General features: G+C 37.7%; 3 protein-coding genes across 6 annotated transcripts in view; all 3 read left to right on the plus strand.

Annotated features, from left to right (window-relative positions):
- The window catches only part of ndrg3a (ndrg family member 3a), a 57,443-nt gene extending 53,620 nt beyond the window's left edge, over positions 1-3,823 (plus strand). For 2 of the 4 annotated variants that reach the window (XM_079844953.1, XM_079844955.1), the window contains 2 exons: positions 1,818-1,856; positions 2,765-3,808. In XM_079844953.1, coding sequence (XP_079701079.1) covers positions 1,818-1,856; positions 2,765-2,931 — 206 coding nt within the window. In that variant the 3' untranslated portion in view covers positions 2,932-3,808. Of the gene's footprint in view, positions 1-1,817; positions 1,857-2,764 lie in introns of all 4 variants that reach the window. The other 2 variants (XM_079844954.1, XM_079844956.1) reach the window with 2 other exon arrangements.
- A 511-nt stretch (positions 3,824-4,334) lies between these two features.
- sla2a (Src like adaptor 2a) lies at positions 4,335-7,731 on the plus strand. The gene is made up of 8 exons (XM_079844960.1): positions 4,335-4,470; positions 5,070-5,227; positions 5,314-5,419; positions 5,501-5,587; positions 5,792-5,895; positions 5,998-6,144; positions 6,244-6,373; positions 6,477-7,731. The coding sequence occupies exons 2-8, from the start codon at positions 5,113-5,115 to the stop codon at positions 6,592-6,594; spliced, it is 807 nt and encodes a 268-aa protein (XP_079701086.1). The 5' UTR covers positions 4,335-4,470; positions 5,070-5,112; the 3' UTR covers positions 6,595-7,731.
- Positions 7,732-8,234: 503 nt separating this feature from the next.
- Positions 8,235-22,423, plus strand: trpc4apa (transient receptor potential cation channel, subfamily C, member 4 associated protein a). The gene is made up of 19 exons (XM_079844945.1): positions 8,235-8,384; positions 10,456-10,584; positions 10,743-10,859; positions 11,342-11,396; positions 11,617-11,672; positions 11,768-11,896; positions 12,021-12,222; positions 12,933-13,121; positions 13,531-13,673; positions 14,013-14,144; positions 14,243-14,301; positions 14,383-14,484; positions 14,574-14,657; positions 14,741-14,831; positions 14,926-15,066; positions 15,157-15,268; positions 16,349-16,461; positions 16,553-16,759; positions 20,610-22,423. The coding sequence occupies exons 1-19, from the start codon at positions 8,259-8,261 to the stop codon at positions 20,745-20,747; spliced, it is 2,325 nt and encodes a 774-aa protein (XP_079701071.1). The 5' UTR covers positions 8,235-8,258; the 3' UTR covers positions 20,748-22,423.
- Positions 22,424-22,816: the final 393 nt, after the last annotated feature.

Raw genomic sequence — 22,816 nt, forward strand, 5'->3', positions numbered from 1 at the left:
TTGACATATTCTAACCTTCAGATGTTTGTTTAATCTGCAAAGAAATCTGGGTCAGCTTTCTCCGTAAACATGCATCTGTTTATCTGCATTTCTCAGACACTGGGCTATGCTGATTATCAATTCAGCACAACACTATGACTAATGGCCGTCTTTTTTAACACAAATCCGGCTCAGGGAGTCTGTCTTTGTTTCTTTTCTCTTTTCTTTTTACCGCACAGAACTCCGCATGACTTCCCACACACCCTGTGTTTTGATTAGTTTTCCTTCCAAACTACAGACGTGCACGAAATCCCAATGGCCTCTGAATGAGCCCTCCTCACATATTGGTTGACAGGTTTCGGCGCACCAGTATAGCGCTCAATGTGCTGCCAGCGCTCTGTGTGAAAAAATGTCACCCTCTCTCTGACCCTGTACCTCCCCCTCCAAAGATACTTGCTGTTTCATTTCGGCTCTGTTGTATAGTCTTTGTTGCAATCAGGCAGGAATTTACATGTCAGGAGTGGGACCAAAGCGGTGGCTTTTCAAGAGCATAATACTTTGTAACATTCATCTGAGGCTTTTAAATTAAGCCATCATAGCTCTAGAGAGTTTTTAAAGGGGTCACACTGCGAGGAATCTAATTGCTAAATCTTATCTGGAGATTAAAGAGAACATACTGTAGACTTCCAAACAGAACCAAAAAGAGCTTCTTATTTTTTTTTTTTTCATAATGACCCCCCCCCCCCCCCCCCAGCAGTTTAGATGCCGAAACGATTTATAATTATTATCTTAGGATATATGAGAGCATTACTGCATCCCAATTCACATACTACACGTCCTAAATAGTATTCGAAATTAGAATTAGTGTCCCAAATCATAGTATGTTGAAATGAGTATTCCAAAGAGACCCAGATAGTCTACTAATAATATTGCCCACAATCCAATGTGTGTTAGATGAGGCTTCTGGTAGAACTACAAACAATAGTTAAAAAACTACAAACATGGCGGATGTGCGAGACAGCAGTTAAACAGGGAGGGGTTTGACTCGTGATTAATAATCTGTATGTAACCTGATGAAAACATTTTTATGCAATGTTATCAACATTATATTTCATCTGCAACAACATTGTGTGAACTTTTATAAAGATAAGTTTGCTCATTAACTTTTAAATGCATCATTATGCAAACACACGAGGAGAGTTCTCCGTATGAAAGACTCATGACTGGCAGATCAACGTGCTACCACATTTCTCGCCATTTCTCTCAATTCAAAAGAAATTGAATTGAATGTGGAGAATTTAATTAAATATGATCGACAGGGCAGTTTAAACGATGAACGGATGCATGTAACTCACGTTAAAGACGCAATTATGACGAAGTAGTATGTCCCAAAGCTTACCTACTCTTCTGCTACACAATCAAAAGTATGTACTTGTTTACTTTTTTAGGGCGTAGCTAGTATAAGTAGGCGAACTAGGATGCAGCACATGTTTTTTGCCGTTTGACGCCCTCTGTAGGCGAGGAGCCATAAATGCAGCATTAGGCTCAGCTCAAGTCACTGCAAAAAAAGGATTTGGGATTTAAGACCCTGCAGAGAGGATGTTAAAGCACATCTGTAAACACCTGCGAGATTTACAGTGGTAACTGGTAGGGTTGAGGTTGTAACTTGCAAGGTTACATTTTAAAACACAGCCATCCCTGACAACAGTCAGTATCTGGCCTCTATTCAGATTAACAGAAATATTGAAAAGATTTCCATGAAATACTTCACATACTTGTTTATTGTTCAGATGTCTTATTGTTCTGTCTATCTGTCTCCCTTCAACGTTTGCAAACAGTTCCTCATGTTTTGCTCAGCCATCTGAGCACTGAATCAGGTACCCGGATGTGATCCAACAGTTATTTTGACTGGTGTATACATGCTTGCATGGTTCACCTCTGTGCTTGTGTTTAGACATATTTGCATGTAGATATTTGACGTGGTATTATTTAGTGGTCGACTGATATTATATCAGCAATATATCTTTTCAGCAAAAGTACTTAAGCATTTTTTGTTTTTGACCCAATTTTCTACTTATTTTCTATTGATTACATTGATACAGTACCAAGTGGACATAGTTATTGGCAGATGTCAAAAATCTAAATAAATAAATAAAATAAAAAAGAGACTTGGCCTGGTCAACATATCGGTCTATCACTACAGTTACTAAAGTGTTTCAGGTTCCAAATGACTTATGTTTTATTGTTTTTATTTTTATAAAACTACTATATACATTTTCTATTATTTTTATGAACTTATATGATTAAACTTATTCTATTTATTTTGATTTTATGTTATTTATTTTTCATCTTCATTATTATTCTGCTATGGTATATGTTGTTTTTTAGTATTAATTGTTATCTATTTATTTTTAATTAAGTTTATAGAAAGATACATTTTTTTAATGTTACATTTTTTTACTTATATTAATTTTGTTTGTGTTCTTTATTTATCTATTTATTTGTAGCTTATTTTCCACATTTTTCAGAAAGTACATGTTGTCTTTTTTAGTTTTGCTTCTAAGTGTCTTTGCGCTGTGTTTTGTAGGTCGACATTTCCTTTGCTTCTGTGTGCACATTTATACCGTGTAGGCAGACGCAAGACGAATTTGTGATTATCTATTATTACATTCTCAGTTTGGTTTCCTCTTGCATGATGCTTGTTCTTTCTGTTTACTTGCAATTACCCCCGATTCTACTGAAGACAGAAATAATGACATCCTCATATCTCTCTCCCATCTCACAGTACCAGCGGCTGGTATGACCCGTCTGTCCCGATCCCGATCCTCCTCTTCCAGCATCACATCCATAGATGGCTCACGCAACCGCAACCTGAACAGCTCTCTGGACGGGTCCAACTCTGGAGGCCTGGACAACCAGGCCAGGCCACAAACCATGGAGGTCTCCTGCTAAAGAATCAGCTGTCCTTTCACTTCTCACCTCCTGTTATATTTGTCCTAGATACCTACATGTTTCTAACGCCTTTAATAGTGAGGCACGGGAGGCTCGAATGAAATGTATTATATACTGAAGGTATGCATAATGAATATATACAGATGTTACTATATGCTAGGCACATTTTCAGACAGTCATAAAAGCAGATCAAATTAAAGACTAATATATATTTACACATGAAAGGGTCTTCCATCAGGCTTTTTTTTTCCATCTTTCATCTCGGTTCGTGTTGCATTGAATTAATTCCACCTCTTTTTTTTGAGACACTCTGACGTAAAGGAAAACACTTGCATTAAAAAAATTGTTTTTATGTTTGATGGTGTGACCTGTGACCTTTCCTGTGCTCTTATCTTGCTACAGTGTGCGGTTTAATTTGTTGTCCTGTTTAAATGTCTTACAAATGTGTTCTGTTGTTGAATCCACTTTCCTGTTCATCCTATGAATGTAATGAATGTTCAGTAACTGACTTTTGTTGTATTTATATTAAAAACTCTAATGGGTTATACTAAAAACCATCAGCTATTAAAAGACAAACGCTTGTAATGACTCAAAATATCATTTTTTTTATGTTTTTTTTAAGAATTGTTTCTTTGTATTTTTTTTAATAGTTACAATAGGCCATCACCCTTTTAAATATTCAAAACAAATGTATCACGACTTAGTTTGATATAAAATCATGTTTTTCTTTTGTACATTTATGCCCTAACCATTTTTTAACAATTATTCTATCGAAACATGAATTGATGTACACATGGAATGACAGCTGTATGAAATAGTGTCTGACAAAGTCACTGTCCACTGATTCTCAATTACTAAATAAAGTTAGATCATGGAGAATAAAACTTTGTGCAAATCTTTGTTTCAAAACAATAATTCAAAAGTAATAGCATTTTCAGAATCACTCTCTCAACCTCAAACAACCTGTCGACAGTATAGGACAAGGAAGTTCATCAAGTCGCAAAGTTTCCGACCACAAATGTACTTTTTTTTTGTCCCTCACATCGAGCAACCCGTATCCTCAGGTTGTGGTTACACTATTTTTAACAATCTCTTAACATAATAGGTGCATATCACGGTGCCAAGAAAACGTTAGAAGCTCAAATTTAGGCCTATCACATGCACAAAAAATTGTTTTTATGAATGCTAGCATTTGCTGAACTTTCCCATCTTACAATCTATATGTCTATATCATTAGGCTATATGTGATCTATTGTAACTGAAGGCACCACATCTTGCATACTTAGTCCTTTCACAAATATAATTCTGACTGTTGTATGATTATGGATTTGTAAAGTCTATTGGCACAGGAAATTTGGTTTGTTCACCACAACTCCTACTCAAGAGAACACCGAAGTCAATTCACACGCACAACTGACAACTGAGGAGGAAGGTCACGTCAACACTGCTGTGCACTCATCTAGTGATAGGATTCATATGGTCGATGCTCTTTTATCACATGGCCTTCTAGTAATTTCAGCGTTTTCACCGACGGAGAAAGTAAGTATTTTTATGTAGCTATGGTCTGGTTAAATGTTTATCTGTCTGTCTGTTCTCTTAAAAAAATAAATAAAGGTTCTATTATTGTAATACTATAAAAATAAAAGTTCCAAAAAAGGGAGTTTTCGCAGTGATGCTGTTGAAGAACCATTTTTGATTCCCCAAAGAATTTAGAAAGCAATGCAAAGGTTCTGTGGATGTTAAAGATTCTCCAGGGAACCATCGATGCCAATAAAGAACCTTTATTTTTAAGTCTCTTCTAATTTTTAAATGTTTTTAAGCTGTCCATCCATCCACACTGAAAATTTGTATGATGTTTTTACATTCCTTTAACTCATCAATATAAGTTAAGTAATTTCAACTTCTATTTATGAGTTATTATAAGATTCAACTAAATTTTAAGTCAGTTTAATGTAATTTAAGTTGAAATGACTTTAAAATCCAAGTTGATTGTACTTAAAAATCTATCTCTATCCATCCATCCAATCTATCCGCCCGCCCGTCCGTCCGTCCTTCTGTCTGTTTTTATATCTGATGAATCAAGAATACTGCGCAATTGAACTTTTAAGCACAGTGATGTTTCTTCGGTTGTGTTTCAGGCTGGTTTCTGTCATAAAATCTGAAAATGGTCATAAAATAAACATGGGCTGTCTAACAAGCAGACTCTGGCATAGATCTGCTGTTCACAGACTGGAAGATCCCGTATTGACGCCTGATGGGTGTATGAACGTGAACACCTTTTCTTTGTCGGACACCTGTAACTCAGTTTTTTCTCTGCACTTCATATTTTCAATAATTCATGTTGTGTATAATTATCCCTCAACTGTGACTGTTTTACTTTAGCTTCAGGAAATCCCATGCACATGGCGGTGGCTTTATGCAACTTTCCACCCCACAGGTCTGATGAACATACTATATTTTTAGGAGACATACTGAACATTATATCTGGGTAAGTAAAGATTATTTTTTGACGTAAAGGTGTGTAAGTCTTTGCTCAAATTAATGAAGAACGGGGTTGTTTCTGTTACAGAGATGATGACATGTTGAGGGTTAGTTCTAGATTAACTGGCACAGAGTTTTTCATCCCTCGCACCTACGTTTCCAAAGTGCACAATCGGTCAGTCATGTTCAATTTCTTTTTTTTTATATTACTTATTTAAGAGAAAAAAAATTCAACTTTCTGTCATGGGAGACCTGGGATTGAGTCCGGCCTGCATGGGTCCCCTCTCTAACGGGATCACTGCTGATTGAGTAATTTTGGAAAAAGTGTGATTATTATGTCCATTAATAACTTTACCAAATCCTGTTTTTTTTAATAAAGGTGGCTGTTTGAAGGGATCACCAGGAGAAATGCAGAACAGCTTCTTATGCTGCCTCAAAACTACTCTGGATGTTTTCTAATCCGGGAAAGCCAGTCATGCCCTGGTTAGTCAGTGCTCCAAAAGCAATTTATTGCTTGCCATCTTTTGTATTAGCTAATAAAAGTCTATTTCTTAACCTTAACAAATGCATTGCTGTTGGTTGTAGGTTCCTACTCACTCTCAGTGCGACAAGATACAGGCCATGTGCACAATGTAAAGCACTACAGAATCCATCAGCTCGACAACAACTGGTTCTATATCCACCACAACCGGCCCTTCTCCACTCTCACCCAGCTGGTAGACTATTACTCACGTAAGCTCAATTAACAATTTTTTTTTTATTAAAAATGGCTTGTTTCTCTGAGCTCAGTATTAGTCCTCCCAAAGAATTAAGAATGTCATCTATTTACAGGACCTTTTAATGGCACATACTGTCAGCTGACTGAACCTTGCTTACTTCATGACTCGAACACAACTGTAGCACATATACCCTCACCAAAAGCATTCCAGAGGTCCAGTCTTAACTGGAGAGATGTGTCCAGGTAGGCTTCGCGTTAATTTGGCTCACACTTTCCAGGCTTCAGTTCTGCTTGCTCTGGTTGTTCTGTGTAATGCATAGAAATTACTAATGTTAAATATCATCAGGTCGATGATTCAAAGGCAGTTGAAGGGGACCGATCAGGAGAGTCTGGTTAGTGAAGGACTGCGAGAGACTATGAATGCATATTTTTACCTCGCAGAGGAGTCGAGCTGTGAGGACTGAGTGGCATCCAACAAAGAACAGATATTGATTGACATCGTTTTGGGTGTCTTCAATGTAATTGGACCACAACAATCTGTCCTGTGCAAGAACATTCTCAAGCCTGATTAATGATCATGGTAACACTTTACAATAAGGTCTCATTTGTTAACATTAGTCCGTAAACTAACTACCATTGAGCAATATATTTTTCAGCATCTATTAACCTAATGTTAGTTATTAAAAATGTTTTATGTTCATGTTAGTTCCCAGTGCATTAACTAATGTTGACAGATACAACTGTTGATCTTAAAAATGTAGTAGTAAATGCTGCGATTAACAATAACGGATTAAAAAAATGCATGTATTGTTCATTCTTAGTTCATGTTAACCAAAGTACAACTAATGTTAACAAATGAAACCTTGTCATTTGTTAATTATTTAATTATCATTTTGGTTATTTTATGTTTTTTAAATGAAGATTTGTTATGTTATTGTCATGTTTTGTGTCTGTTGTAGTGAGCAGGATGTATTACTTTTGGAAACTGCTCAAAAGGACCCAACAGAAAGTAAAGCAACCATACAGCATAACTATAAAGTAGCATAGGCCTACTTTAAATATAATTATGCAATTCATTTTTAATTTAATTTAATTAATTTAATTCAATTTTTATGTGTCAGCATTCACGTGGGCAAAATGGGACTATTTTAGAAAATATGAGAACTGACGTGTTTATATATATTGTGATCATGAGACCGAGCAATTGTATACATATAAATATTTTTGTAAAATAACCCAACATATTGACCCAATATGTGTAACACAACGGTTGGGTTAAAAAAAATAACCCAACGTTTTTTACTGTGAATAATGTAGACCTATTATAACTACATAGACCCTTGATATGAAGCAGATACGGTTGCTGCATCTGTATTATGACATTGTCTGCACTTTCATTTATAGTTGACAACTTAACTAAAATACATTGTATTCATTTTATAGTGAAATACGTCAGCAGCTCTTTTTGGTCCCTTCAAACTAAAAAACAAATGTGGTAACAAATAGTCATGCCTTCCATCATGTATACTATTTTGATTTCTTTTTTAAATATTCAATGTAACATTACATTAGGAAATGTGATTTAATGTTGATGTAGAAATGCTGAATGATTGTTAATGCTGCCTTCACGTGCTATCGGAAATTTGGTCATTCCGACTTCTGAAGTCGTGATTACGAGCTCGTTGCATTCAAGTTTCAAAATGTGAGGGCGTTCATGTGCAATTTTTACCTAGGAAACTCGTATTTACGATAATTCCGAGAGCACGTGAAGGCAGCATTAGACGGCAGGTTAGTAGCCATGTTGGTTTTGATTGAATCATTTCCTATGTGACTCATGTATTTGACAGATGTACTATTTGAAAAAAGAAAGAAAGCTGTGTATATATATAAAAAAGTATACAACTATAAATATATCTTTAAATTAAATACCGGTATATATTAAATGTAGGCTACGTTACATGCTACAGTACAATGTATTTAGCATTGTCGTTTGAGCTCATTTTTGCATGGCGCCCTCTACTGGTCTGTTAAACCATCGCCCACACGAGGGCGCTCAACACACACGAGTGAGCGTCGAAGGCTGAGCGATTTTAACTTCCTGTTTGGAGCAGTTCAGGAAGACGAAATAATGGCGACGCTACTGGGGCCCGAGTCCCCTTGGATGGGAGGAAAGAAACGGACTCGAAACAGGAATATTCTCACCAGGATACGACAGAGTCAGGTCACTGGACGAGGCTTCAGCAGAGGGACGCAGGTAACGTTAAACGGGAGAATTTGTGCTACTGACAGTTAAAAGCCGCTGTCAAAGATCCGCGGCTATGAGCTGAACCGTCGATCAACCTGCTTTAAGTTAAGCAACAAAATTAATCGGACGGGTGTGACATTTAAGTTTGAGCTAAATGTAGTTTAAATAATCCCTTAAGACTTGTGAAGTCAAATAGCCAGTGTAGTTTTATAAAAAAGCACGTAACGTTAAACGGAGAATGACAACTAACGTTAGCCGTTAACTAATTAGGTTGTTCTTGGCTTTGACTGTCCGATAGTAATTTGGGTTAAACGAGGCTTTAAATACTGCCCAAATACAATCCAATTAAAGACTCCGACACATGGAGTCGTATTATTATGAATGAGTAATATTATCAATTATAATCACACTGTTCATAACCGATCAGCTGTTTCAAGTAAACACGGTTTGTGTCTCACAACCGAAAGCTGCCTACCAAGACAACATTTGTGATCATTATAGGTGCCTTTGAACGTCATGAAGCCCAAAATATTGTCAGGATAGTCAGCATGCTACATTTTGTCTGCCACAGATGGTCATTTTTATCTAGTGTTCAAATGTGCCATATCATATATTAGTATAGCTGTTCTTACCCATTTTGTTCCATCACCACCTGCCTAAACAGTAAATTGCACTCATTTTGTGTGGAATATTGGATCAGGCAGTGATATTTGCTGGCTCAGACCTGGAGTTTAAAGAGTTTGAATTATGTAAGATGTCCTGTTGAGTTAGACATGACCTGAGGCTGGGCATTTCACTCAATTTAAACCCCAGAGTTGCACATTCACTTCATACACAATGTTTGATACTGATTGACACTGAAGAAGTATAAGAATAATTTGTTTAATTTTTCTATACTGCTGACAGGTTGGTCAATGTTTCTAAATGGCCTAGAAACAGGGTATTATAGAGATGTGGTCTGGTGTGTCCTAAACCGACAAGATTGTTCTGTTGTACTATTATGCCTTTTTTGTATCTAGTATTTGATTGTATTTTGAAGGGGGAAAAAAGGTAGAGGACCTGCTTATGTATAGTTGGTGTTTGGTATAATGCATGGAGTTCATTGTATCAACCTTGAAAGACACTTTATAAGTATTATATGTAATAAAATGCAAAAATGCTACCATCTGGGAATAGGCAACCTATAACAACTACTGGTAGATGGCAGCTTTGTGTCAGCATGTAGAGTACTTTGCAGTCCTATGAACTTAAAAAGCTTTCACAAAATTAAATGCAAAGATTATAGCTTTTATGGCTAAGTGATTTGCATTTGATTGTGTGTGTAAATGGTATTTTGAAGCCTTTAATGCAATTCACATGTAAATTCTTTGTAATAGCATTTCATTATTATCATTAGTTGTCGAACATACAATGGGCTTTTATTACTGGGCTTACAAGGCAGCATACATATATTTTTTTTAAAGGATGCTTTTATTAACCAATTTGAGTAATTATACATAATTAATTGTATCTTATTGTATTGAAAATTAAATATAAATGTTATATATCTTTTAGGATTCTATGATCTATAGAAAGGAAAAAAAGCAGCATTTATATGAATTAGAAATCTTTTGTAACATGGATGTCTACTGTCTTTTGATCAATTTAATGTGTCCTTGCTGTAGTATCTATATCTATTAGTGTCCACAGCAGTGGTCGATATCTTTCTGTTTATTATAAGCTTGCGCTGCAGTTTTGTCGTCTGCTGCATTAAATGCTCGAGCTCTTTAAAGCAGGATGGATTCTGATTGGCTGTCAATGTTTTTATCATTCATCGGCTGGAAAAAAATTGTTGTGAAAGTGATTCCACGATATTGTTCCTCTGTGCTGTTATCATTTCAGTTGGGGTGTTGACTATACTATTCTTTTAAATGTATAACGTTTATAAAAATATATATTTTTATCGTTTTTTTTTCTTCTTTTCTTTTAATTTTCTTGCTTGGTGTGAGCGGGCATTGACACTGTCCTTTTGCTGAATTGCAAGAACTGGTATTTCCTGGAGGAAATGCAAATCTAGTCACTGTTTATTCTTTGTTTCCAGCTCCCGGAAGTTCTTCTTCAGGAGAGAGATAAGAGGGCGAAATGGCACGGGATTCCAGCCTTACTTCAAGAGCTGTACGAGAGCAGCCACCTGAACAGTGACTTCACCCGCTCGCATATTGTCCTGAAGGCGAGATCTCTTATTCTACTCTCTCTTTTGAGTCTGGGATATTTTCTTATGTCTCATAAATAGTTTTATAGCCACTTGATATCCTTATTTCAGAGCAATACTCACTCTGAGTATCTCTTCAGGATGAATTTGTCTCACGTTGTGGTGTTCTGATACAGGAACTGTCATCATTGCTGTCTATGGAAGCCATGTCTTTTGTGACGGAGGACAGGAAGACGGCGCAGGAGTCCACCTTTCCCAACACATACACTTTTGACCTGTTTGGAGGTGTAGATGTGAGTTCTGACACACTCATGTCTTCTCTGAATAATGAGGAATTGATAGCCTAACTTTGATCAATATAAAATGCTAATGAAAATGGATGACAGTGAGGTTATTGATTAGCCTAGTCTGTGGGTTGTGGCACAGAGAAGCTTTGTCACTGCTGTCACTTTACAGAAGCAAAAAAATTGCTCAACACGTTGACATAGGGCTGGGCGATATGGCTGAAAACTGATTCACAATATAAGGGCTTCATATCGGTCGATATCGATAATTCTTGATATGTTTTATGACCTATTTAAAATAAGAGTCCATCTGGGTTTAAACATTTTGCGGGAAAAAATGTGTTTTTAATGAAATACAGTAAATAAAATTAACTTTCATTTATCTGATTAATCAGTTAAATAATGGACTGATCAATTAATTTATCAAATGTTATTTTATTTGCAGACCTAGATGAATTCAGAATGATGATCAATGATTTTTGTCTTTTTAGCTGCTGGTGGAGCTTCTGATGAGACCCACTCTGACAACGCTACAAAAGCCCAAGAGTAAGTTGACTAGTAGATTTTATGGAGATTATTTATAAATAATTATATAATAATAATATATTGCTACAAATATAAATGTATTATTTATATAAAATAATAATAACAGTTTTATTAAAAAATTATTATCTGCACTTAGTCTAGTAACCATTATTATATTATGTCTGTCTGTCATCAAAAAATGTTTCATTTATTTTTTATTACATTTTTAAACTGCTTGTAGTGAATGATGACTTGGTTAAAGACTGCCTTAGTGTGCTGTACAACTGCTGCATATGTGTAAGTATTCGGGCTTCGTTCTCATTTATGAATTGAACACAAGGGTGACTAATATCAACATGATGAGTTCAATAAGTGCACTTGTTTTCCTACAGACGGAAGGGGTCACAAAAAACCTGGCATCGAGGGATGATTTTGTCTTATTTCTCTTCACGGTGATGACAAATAAGAAGACCTTTTTGCAAACAGCTACGTTAATTGAGGATATTCTTGGAGTTAAAAAGGTCAGCTTAATATGCATTGAGAGGATTAAGAATATTTGTCTTATCTGCAAAAACAAACGCCTAACAATTAATAGCGATAGGCATGTGGAATATGTCACCACTAATATCTGATGTTTCATAACAGGAAATGATTCAGTTGGAGTGGATCCCGAACCTCTCAGGACTGGTCCAGAGCTTTGACCAGCAGCAGCTCGCCAACTTCTGTCGTATCCTCTCTGTCACCATATCTGAGCCTGATGTGGGGAACGATGACAAACACACACTCCTGGCTAAAAACGCACAGCAGAAACGCAATACCAGCCCCTCACGTGCCGAGGTCAACCAGGGTAGGTGGACTACTAAAGCAGTGTTTCCACCGCAGGAACTTTCTCCAGGAACTAGGTACTCAGTGTGTTTCGACCGCAGGGACCGGGGTCTAAATGAATTTCTGGCTAAATATTTCCCCCTCAAAACGGCCCTGCGCGCGAGGTAGTACTTTTTCAAAGTTCAGGAACTTTTGCGGGTGGGACATGGGTGCTGAACATGCTGATTGGTTGAGTTCACGCAGCATTTTGATTGGTCGACTCTGCAGCATTTTATTTCAACCCCTATTTTTAAAAGTCTGTTGCGGTGCGTGCAGTAAGAGTTGATTGCTATTCGAATCAACAATAGAGTTTAAAAAATACGACCAAGGTTCAGGCTTTATTAAATTTATTTGCAAAGGACGAAATCCACTGGGAACTGTAAAGTCGACGCGCGCAATCCTACGTACGCAATCCACTGGACTAATCTTCATGGTACTTTAGACCGCGATGGAAACCCAGACAGCAGCAGGTCTGGGGGGAAAATGTTCCTGGGACAAATTGTTCTGGGTAATTTCGGTGGAAACGGGACTTAACTTGACTAATAAGAATGTTATATTGTAAAATGACAGCTCTGTCCATTCAGTATACTCTTAGTTTCCAGTGTATATATAAAGTATTTCTGGCAGGGATAGATTTATGGAGTGAACGTTAATAAGGCACGAATACTAAAAACATAATTTAATATTTTCCAGTAACGCTCCTCAACATCCCTGGCTTCATCGAGCGTCTCTGTAAGTTGGCCACACGGAAGGTGTCCGAGGCAACTGGAACATCAAACTTTCTGCAGGAACTGGAGGAGTGGTACACTTGGCTCGACAACACGCTAGTACTGGATGCGCTCATGCAGATAGCAACCGATGAAGCTGAGCACAGTAGCACAGGTAGAACTGCTGCATGGCTCTGGAAATGAATGTGATACAAAACCAAATGTTTAACGTGTTAATTTCTTATTCAAAATATTCATAACCTTCAGTGTTGCATGATCCGTCAGAAATCATTCTAACATGCTGATTTGGTGCTTAAGAAATATTCCGTATTTTCAGTGCTAAACATTTGTGTGCTTAATATTTTTGTGGAAACCATAAAACCCCTTTTCCAGGATTTTTTTGATTAATAGAAAGTTCAATAGAAGAAAATGTATTTGAAATAAATATTTTGTTACATTATAAATGTCATTACTTCTGATCAATTTAACGTGTGTGACATAAGTTGCACAGGTATATTTGTGGCAATAGCGAACAATACATTGTATGGGTCATAATTATAAGTATACTTACTTTTTTCTCACAGAATCATCTGATGAGAGTACATTGGCCACCATCCCACTGAGGCATCGTTTGCCACAGTCCATGAAAATCGTTCATGAGATCATGTATAAGGTGGAAGTGCTGTACGTGTTGTGCGTCCTGCTCATGGGCCGACAGCGGAACCAGGCAAGAGCTGTTCATGTCTGTAAAGGATCTACATAGAACTAGGGGTGTAAAGATACATCATTATATCAAGATCTAGGGATATAAAAATGTGACTGTGTATTTTTGTTGTAAATGACATTAATTGCGATATTAGTTACATTACTACATTAAAGTACTATATATAATATAATTTAATAATATAATGTATAATTATTCAATGGGGGAATATTTGTGGTTCCTGATATTAATAATAATATTATTTTAATAATAAAAAGTAATAATAATAAAAAAAACTTTATTTTGGCTTAAAATATCATGATAGCATTGTAATTCCCAACCTTGTTAATCATAATCTGCTAGGTTCATAAAATGTTGGCGGAGTTTCGTTTGATTCCTGGACTCAATAACCTTTTCGACAAGCTCATCTGGAGGAAATACACCACCTCGAATCACGTGGTTCATGGACAGAATGAAAACTGTGATTGCAGTCCGGTGAGCTTTGAGTGACTACATTGCAGATTTATCCCATTCGCTCCAATCCAATTCCCATAATTCTCATTGATCATGTTATGCTGTTGTTTATTGTGCAGGAAATCTCATTTAAAATCCAGTTTTTGAGGCTTCTGCAGAGCTTTAGTGACCACCATGAGTAAGTTGCAAGATTGTAAGATTTGAGTGGCTTGTGGATTGACAGAAGAACGTATTCATTCATTTATTCTTTTGTTCTCAGAAATAAGTACTTGCTTCTGAACGCCCAAGAGCTGAATGAGTTGAGTGCCATCTCCCTAAAGGCAAACATCCCTGAGGTGGAGGCACTAGTAAACACCGACAGGTATTGTTCAGATGTCAAAGCTAAATGCTAATACTTTTTTTCTAAAGCAGACAAATATTAGAATCTATCCTATCTGTGGTGTCTTTCAGGAGTTTAGTGTGTGATGGTAAAAAAGGGCTCCTCACGCGGCTCCTCACTGTAATGAAAAGAGAACCGCCAGACTCTTCCTTCAGGTGAGACACTGGGGTCATAATGATTTGGCTAAATGTGTTTTGAAGTGCCAGATGAGTCATGGTGACATATTTTCTATCTAAAGGTTCTGGCAGGCAAGAGCTGTTGAGAGCTTCCTCAGAGGGGCCACATCATATGCAGACCAGATGTTTTTGCTGAAGAGGGGCTTGCTGGAGGTACAGATGTTTATACAGTACATGCCTGTGCCGGTCAAAAAAAAAATCCCCATTGAAATGATTGAGTTGCTCAAATCTTGTCTTTTGATTGTAGCACATCCTCTTCTGCATCATCGACAGCGGCTGCAAGTCCAGAGATGTCCTCCAGAGCTACTTTGACCTGCTCGGTGAGCTTATGAAGTTCAACATTGATGCCTTCAAGAGATTCAACAAATACGTCAACACAGAGGAAAAGGTACCGGCAACAACAAAATGTGGAGAAATAAAAGCTGTTGTTAAACGACCTCTGCTTGACTTTTTTTTTTTTTTTTACTCTTTTTTTCAGTTCCAGGTGTTCCTCACCCAGATCAACAGTTCACTGGTGGACTCCAACATGCTTGTCCGCTGTATTGTCCTCTCTCTTGATCGATTTGAGAGCCAGACAGAGGATGTGAAAGGTAAATTCAGCCATTGGACTCTGGGATTGTTAGCGATATTGCTAAAAATATACACTACCGTTCAAAGGTTTGTGGTCTCAAAAGTTTTTTTTTTTAAGAAATTCAAATACTTTTATTAAGGAAGGACACATTAAATTGATCCGTGATAAAGACATTTATAATGTTACAAAATATTTATATTTCAAATAAATGATGACTTTCTCTTCATCAAAGAATCCTGAAAGAAAATGTATCATGGTGTTAGGCAGCACAACTGTTTTCAACATTGGCAATAAGAAATGTTTCTTGAGCACCAAATCAGCATTCCTTTTCATCATTTTTATGCCATTCGATATATATCTAGGTTATGTATTTGTAAACTTAAAAAAACAGGTAGATCAACAAAGTTTAATGCAAGAAGTAAAAATCTGTTTGCTCCCAAAAGGTATGCTTATAAGGCTAATTTTCACAATTAATACCAAGGAAGATTGTTTTTAAATGTATCAATAATGTATGTGTGCCAAAATAACAGTACATAGCAACAGCAATATTTACCTCCATATTGTTTGTACTAAAACTATAAACCCTATGAATTCCACACAGAATTTTTGAACTGATTCACTTAGTTTTAACTAATTCAGAGAAATACATTAAACTTGTCAACTCTAATACAGTTTTTACAACTGAATCAGACATTAAAACATCTGTCTTCATATTCCCATACTCACTATTCTAATTTTGGCTAATGACAGCCTTTAGGGTATTTAAGTCAAATTAAAAGTGCACTAAAATAATAACAACAGTATTTACATTGTTGCTTACTTTTAAGCTGCCAGTCACTGCAAATATATCATAAGTATTCAATATTTTGCCCTGCCCTAATTGTTAGTGAAAAAGATGTTGATGTCTGAGAAAAATCTGATAGAAAGATGAAAATACTTTTCCAGGCAACTTGAGATTTGATAATCTGAGCTTGTAAATGGCTTTATTAGATGGAAGTCTGTTGAGAGCATTAGACACTCATTTCTGAAAAACATTTAGTCTGATCACTAATGAAAAATTGCAGTGTCTATTTTAGTCTTTGTGTTTGTGCCTCTGCAGTGGTTGAAGTGCTCTCTGAGTGCTGTCTGCTGTCCTACATGGCTCGAGTGGAGAACAGGCTGACCTTCCTTTTTAGGCTGGTTAACATCATCAATGTGCAGACCCTCACACAGGCAAGACCACAGTGAAGGTCTCCTCTCCCTGTTTGTCTCCTTTGAGTTCTCCATGATAATTAATCCTCTGTTTTTCTGGCTTCTCTCCCAGGAGAACGTGAGTTGTCTTAACACCAGCCTGGTGATTCTGATGCTGGCCCGGAGGAGAAGCAAGCTCCCGTTTTACCTGAACGCCCTGCGGGAGAAGGAATACACAGAGAAATATCCCGGCTGCCTCCTCAACAACTTCCACAACTTGCTGCACTTTTGGCAGCACCACTACCTCAACAAGGACAAAGACAGCACCTGCCTGGAGAATGTGAGTGTGTGTGTGTATATATACGGTTTAAGGGTGCACGATATGACAATTAAAACAATATCATGTAATGGTTTAGTGCAATTGTAAAACTGATTTCAGTAAATGCACTATATTGCCAAAAATATTGGGACACCCCTCCAAATCATTGCATTCAGGTGTTCCAATCACTTCCATGGCCATAGGTGTATAAAATCAAGCACGTAGGCATGCAGACTGCTTCTACAAACATTTGTGAAAGAATGGGCAGCTCTCACGAGCTCAGTGAATTCAAGCGTGGTACCGTGATAGGTTGCCACCTGTGCAATAAGTCCATTCGTGAAATTTCCTCACTACTAAGGCCTAGTCCACACGCACACAGGTATTTTTCGCACATAGAGTTTTTCCCTCTGTTTAAAAAAAATTTGCGTTCACATGAAAAAGTAAAACACGCTATGAAGCACTGTCATGAGCATTCCAAACCAACAGGTGGCAATATAACCCTAACCGTAAAGCCATTTTGGCCAACCAGAAGCCTGGAATTTTTTTTATTTCCGTTTCTCCAGGACAACCACACTTTACTTTTTTTAAATATATATCCAAAGTATTTCCATACTAGCCAGGGGTTCATGAAGGCGTTTCCCTTTCAGCTGGGTCTGCATCACTGACATCTGTCTTGTCCGTCTCCATATTTTTGTGATTTTTGCGTGTTTGTTCTCCCACCCTTCAATTCAATGCAGTAGTTGCCGGAGCGCGATTGTTTTCCCCCCTTTGTATTATTTATTTACTATTCAATTACAGTAACGTGAGTAAATGTCCACCTCTGCAATTGGGATCAACAGCAACTCAGCCATGAAGTGGTAGGCCACGTATAACCACAGAGCGGGGTCAGCGCATGCAGAGGCGCACAGTGTGCAGAAGTCACCAACTTCTAGAGAGCTTGCGTAGAGAGCTTCATGTAATGGGTTTCCATGGCCGAGCAGCTCCATCCAAGCCTTACGTCTCCAAGTTGGATGCAGCACGCTGCCACTGGACTCTAGAGCAGAGGAGACGTGTTCTGTGGAGTGACGAATCACGCTTCTCTGTCTGGCAATCTGATGGATGACTCTTGGTTTGGCGGTTGCCAGGAGAACGGTACTTGCCTGACTGCATTGTGCCGAAAGTAGGCTGCAGCAGCCTCACGGCCAACTGACGCATATAAACATAATAAAACAAACAACATAAATGCCCCAGGCCTGGTTCTCTCCCGACTTCCACTGTCATCACTCCTCTGTTTATCCTTCTGGAGCTCTTCTTTGGGACTCGAGACCGGTGTGCTGCACAGGAGTCTCTCATTATCATTCTTTTCACAGGCCTTGCTCCACTCCCATGGCTCTCAGCCCCGCTGCTTCGACACAAACGCAGATGTCAACAAAGCTGTGAGGGATAGACTTAGTCTTTACAATGGCACACACTGTATAAAGGTTGTAGATCATGTAATTTTCAGAACTCAGTCACAACTTTTAAAAACTGGAAACTTTTAAAATTGAGTTTTTATCTACTGAAATGTTTTTCGGAAAGATGTTTCATCAGATGAACAATTGGTATGTTGTTAAAAAGTACAAACCATTAAATTTTTTTTAATTCTATCCCTCACAGCCTCGTTTTCATTCCTTTTAAAAATAATTAAATATGGCTCTACCTAGCCTGACAAGCCAGACCCATTGGCAGGGCTTAATCAGAGGGGCGGGACAAACGGTTGTCTTTCAAATTCCCTCTGCACGCAATAGGATAGCGCTACAACCAACCAGAGAGCAACGTGAAGTGGAGCTAGTTGATGGATTAAACTTTCGCCGTATCCGGTTGGCAAAACTCCGAACACATCTTCCTTTCTTAAGAATGACTTCAGTGCCGTTCTTTGTTCTGTTCTCAAAGAAAAGCTTAACTCAAAGTCTTCCATAGTCGCGGCCAAAGCCGAATCGAAAGTCCGCCGTTTGCCAGCTTCTTTGTTTACGAGTAGCACGCGGTAGCATGCAGAACCTCCACAACTCTGCTGTGACATGCCGTCATTATATTAAGCCCGCCCACCGACTCTATACACGATGTGATTGGCCTGACCAGAGTTTGGTTTTTCCAGCTCGCAGGTTTACAGAGAGTTGCTAGACTACATTCGCGGCAAATTCGATTTACTGCCGCTAGGGTGCGTCTAGATTTCTAGGCTAGTCTCTACCCTGACTATGGTCTATACCATTTGAAAATGAAGAAATATTTGTATTATAATTTTACAGTGAAATTAAATTATTATTTTAACTTTAATTTTAACTTTTTTTTTATTTTAGAGTACAATTGTATTACAATATAGGGTATTTTTTTATTTTATTTTTATAATGATCACAAAATCATGATTATTTTTTAGTCACATTGAATTGATCAAAAACAGTGTGAATGTGGCCTATAAAAACATTTAGTTTGAGTTGGTTCTTGTATACACCTAAAATTATTTCCCAAATCATTCAGCCCTTAAAGGTCCCATGATGTGGATTTTTTTATTTTGTTTCCTGAGGTATACTTAAATTGTTAGTATGATTTGTACAGCATAAAATGTCATAATTTTTCTACCCTGATTTTAGCCCTCTGGCTTGAATGCTCTGTTTGAAGGGGCGTGTCTGCTGTGAGACTTCAATGTAAATGCCCACTGTTGTGATTGGCTGACATCTTTGCATTTGAAATGCGTATTACATGTGGAACCCCTCTCATACTTTTACTACATTTTTTTTTTTTTTACTATTACAGCTGTCGAGATTAACGAATCGTGAAAGTGTTGATTTATAGCATTATTTTTAGATCTTTTCCCATCACATGAACGGCTGCAGTGATGAGCACTGAGTACACAGACAGTCTGTTGATCGCGTGAATGCAGTGATCTCCTCATTGCAGCGCTATTTTTCTCATAAAATGCTTTCACCACAACTAACAACAAACACGACATAGAAATGAATACAGTAAGAGCTTAGTTGTGCAGTATAACAGCGTCATTCATTATAACGGCAGTTTGGGCAAGTGTGCAGATACACTCGCGACGTGTGATTGACAGCTCCGAACATTATAAAGAGAGTGTTCTTTGATCGCCCTCTGTAGTCTAATCACAATTTTAATAACAGATTTCATGCTTCTAAGAGAAACAATGTGAAGATTGTTTGGTCACTGGCTTGATTCACTGATGCATTAACAGTATTAAACGATTTAGAAAGAAAATCTGTGAACTTGAATAATTAGCTACACATCAGAAATCACTGATCACAGATCAGGCATTACTGAACTTGTGGTGGTGCTGATGAATCCATATCGTAAAAGTCTGCAAAGCCTGTGCCGACATTGCAACTGAATTAAATGTAAAAAAAAATAAACTGAATCAATTTTCTCCAAATTCTCTGGGCGGGCAAAGCAGAGAAAGGGGAGGTAACCTTTCCCCATATGACGACATACAGGGAAGATTCCAGATTGGCCCATCTGAGCTTCATTCTCTCAAACGCAGAGCAGGACACCCAGGGCTTGGTTTACACCTATCGCAATGTTTAGCCACTGGGGGACCATAGACAGGCTAGGGGAACTCATATTAATGTTAAAAAACCTCATAAAGTGAAATGTTCATGTCATGGGAGTTTGTAGAAAAAATCCCTCCAATTATTCTGGAATGATTAATTCTTTTAAAATAAAGCTATTCAAGTCATCTGGTTAAACTTCCTGTATTTTTCGATTGGAAATGTATATCGCAGTAAAACAAAATATCACATCTCAGTTTTTTTCCATGCTGTCCTAATTCAGTTTATATTTTACTGCATGGAATCCTTCCTTTAGGATAATATTTAACCATCAATATTCTCTTCCTTTTCAGAGTTCCTGTATTCCCTTCAGTTTCTGGAAGGAGACCGTTTCAGTACTGCTTGGAGAGGACAGGACTTCTCCCTGTGCCATTATCAGCTACATAGATGAGCCTTACATGGAGCTAGACCGGGACGTTTTAGAGGATTGACTCCTGCGGGTGGGCTCAGGGAGGGACTCGCACGTTCCGCTCCGATTCGGTTCAGAGAGCGTTTAGAACAGCCTCCCGGCTCATCCGACTGCATGCTACGGTTCAGTGAGCTGTCCATTCTCTCCTTGGTGCCCATGTTCCACATCTTCATCTCCAGGACCTGGTGCAAAGAAACGTCCCGTGAAGGATCGCCCACCCTGTCATTCATTCAGTGGGAACGCAGTACCTGGACAGCTCAAGCCAGAGCCGAAACTCTGACCTGAAACTGTCTCGTTGTGTTTTGGTGCCATTCATTCGGTGAAATCGCATGGGGCCTTTTATACAGAATTACACGAAGGAGAAAATATTTAGGCTAAATGTCCGGCTTGGATCAGAAAGCTGTGTCCGCGACTGGCGGCGGTCGATGAGCTAGTGATCTAAGAACCGCACAGCCAGCCTATAAGGAGATTTTCTCTGTAATTTAGGATGATAAAAGCAAAAGACAATTGTTGGATTGATGAATGGTGGCTTGGATGTTACTTTGCCACGCTCTCAGAAGATTATTCTAATTTTTAAGAGGTGAATGGCACTCATGCTTAACTGATTGAGGTTTCAATCTTTGTACAGTGTAGATGAATGAGAACTGAAATTGAATTTGGACGTCTTATTTATTTTCTCACATTTCTCTTGTTATTTTGCACCCATGATGAGATTTTCTTTTCATATTCTCCATTTCTTCTCTCCTTTTGTTAGGTTTAATAAGAGATTTTCCTTTCTTGTATTTTAAATTTTTTTTTTGTATAAATTAGTTTTTAATAGTAGGTGTATCATCCCCTTTTGGTTTTTTTGTTTACAATGAAACACTTCATATCTTGTGAGCACGGAAGGTGTTAAACTATGCAGGTTCACTCACACCATGGTCGTAAATATCCAGCTAGCCTTGACCTCCATGCTGCCATCTGTTGTTTGTTCTGTAGCAAACCACTAAATCTCCATCTTCTAACTTAACAGGCCTCAGCCGTTGACAATCTATGTTGCGCCCGAACATGCGGCTCTGGCTTGGTGGAACCTGCGAAGGTGCTGCTTTGTGCTGGATGTGGTAGCTGAGCTAGACTAGAAGCGCTAAACTAGAAACTTCCAATCAACTACCTCGTTTCATTAGTGTTGTTTTCTAACCCACTCCTATAGTTTAAGCATGCTGCGGCTTTTATTCTGTTGCACCTAATTTCACTGTGTATGCAAAAGTTCCTGTTTATAAATGACTAAATGTGTTTTACAAGAATTGTTTTGCTTTTACCTGTGGATGTTCGCAAGTTCTTGTTTTTTTCGCCCCCCTTTATATCGCTTCTTTATACTGTCACGGTGCTTTTGCGTTGGCAGAACACAATTTCATACCATTCATATAAAGAGGTTTGAATGCTAGAGTTTTTGGTGACTTCCTTTGACACCAGGAATGTGTAGGTGTAATAATAGAAGTAGTGTGAATGTGCTTTTTCTGATTTGAATGATTGCTACATCAACACAAAGGATCTGAATGTCTCTTCTTTATCCACATGCCTTGGTTCATGTCAAGCATGGGTTAGGTTTGGTTTTAAATACTGACATTTTCTTGCATAGCTTTGTCTGGATAAATTTAGTCATAAGTGACCATGTCAAACCCAGTAAACTTAATGCTTTAAATAAACCTGAATTCAATATCCTGCCTCTGACAGTTATAGTTTGATGGAGTTTACTTCTGTTACTGTTTCTATGACCGTGATTTATAACCGTTTGAATATAAATTGTTGCCTCGCGGCTTGTTTGTTTTTATTTTAATATAACCGCACAGTTTAAAGACGGTCTTTGAGTTGAATATAGGTATGAAAGGCAAAATAATATGGTTCATATGCAAGTATAAAAAAACATGTTTTTTTAAATTGAATTTTTTTTTTTATATTAACAATTATTGCCATTCAAGTCTCATTCATTTGCATAGAAGTGGTGGAAATGGAAAAAAAAAAAATTGAAAACCTGTACTAAAGTGTACGTGTTTTGGTGGGGACTTCAACCTGAATACTCACTGACTCATTGAGGTACCTATGAGGAAGCTT

The sequence above is a fragment of the Gobio gobio genome (genome assembly GCF_949357685.1).
Source record: "Gobio gobio genome assembly, chromosome: 19".
NCBI lineage: Eukaryota > Metazoa > Chordata > Actinopteri > Cypriniformes > Gobionidae > Gobio > Gobio gobio.

Excerpts from the sequence above, each read along its gene's own strand:
- sla2a (XM_079844960.1), top strand. The coding sequence starts at position 5,113 with ATGGGCTGTCTAACAAGCAGACTCTGGCATAGATCTGCTGTTCACAGA. Across the intron at positions 5,588-5,791 it reads GTTTCCAAAGTGCACAATCG|GTGGCTGTTTGAAGGGATCA; the intron begins GTCAGTCATGTT and ends TTTTTAATAAAG. Across the intron at positions 6,374-6,476 it reads AACTGGAGAGATGTGTCCAG|GTCGATGATTCAAAGGCAGT; the intron begins GTAGGCTTCGCG and ends AAATATCATCAG.
- trpc4apa (XM_079844945.1), top strand. The coding sequence starts at position 8,259 with ATGGCGACGCTACTGGGGCCCGAGTCCCCTTGGATGGGAGGAAAGAAA. Across the intron at positions 14,145-14,242 it reads AAAACTGTGATTGCAGTCCG|GAAATCTCATTTAAAATCCA; the intron begins GTGAGCTTTGAG and ends TTTATTGTGCAG. Across the intron at positions 14,832-14,925 it reads TGAAGAGGGGCTTGCTGGAG|CACATCCTCTTCTGCATCAT; the intron begins GTACAGATGTTT and ends TTTTGATTGTAG.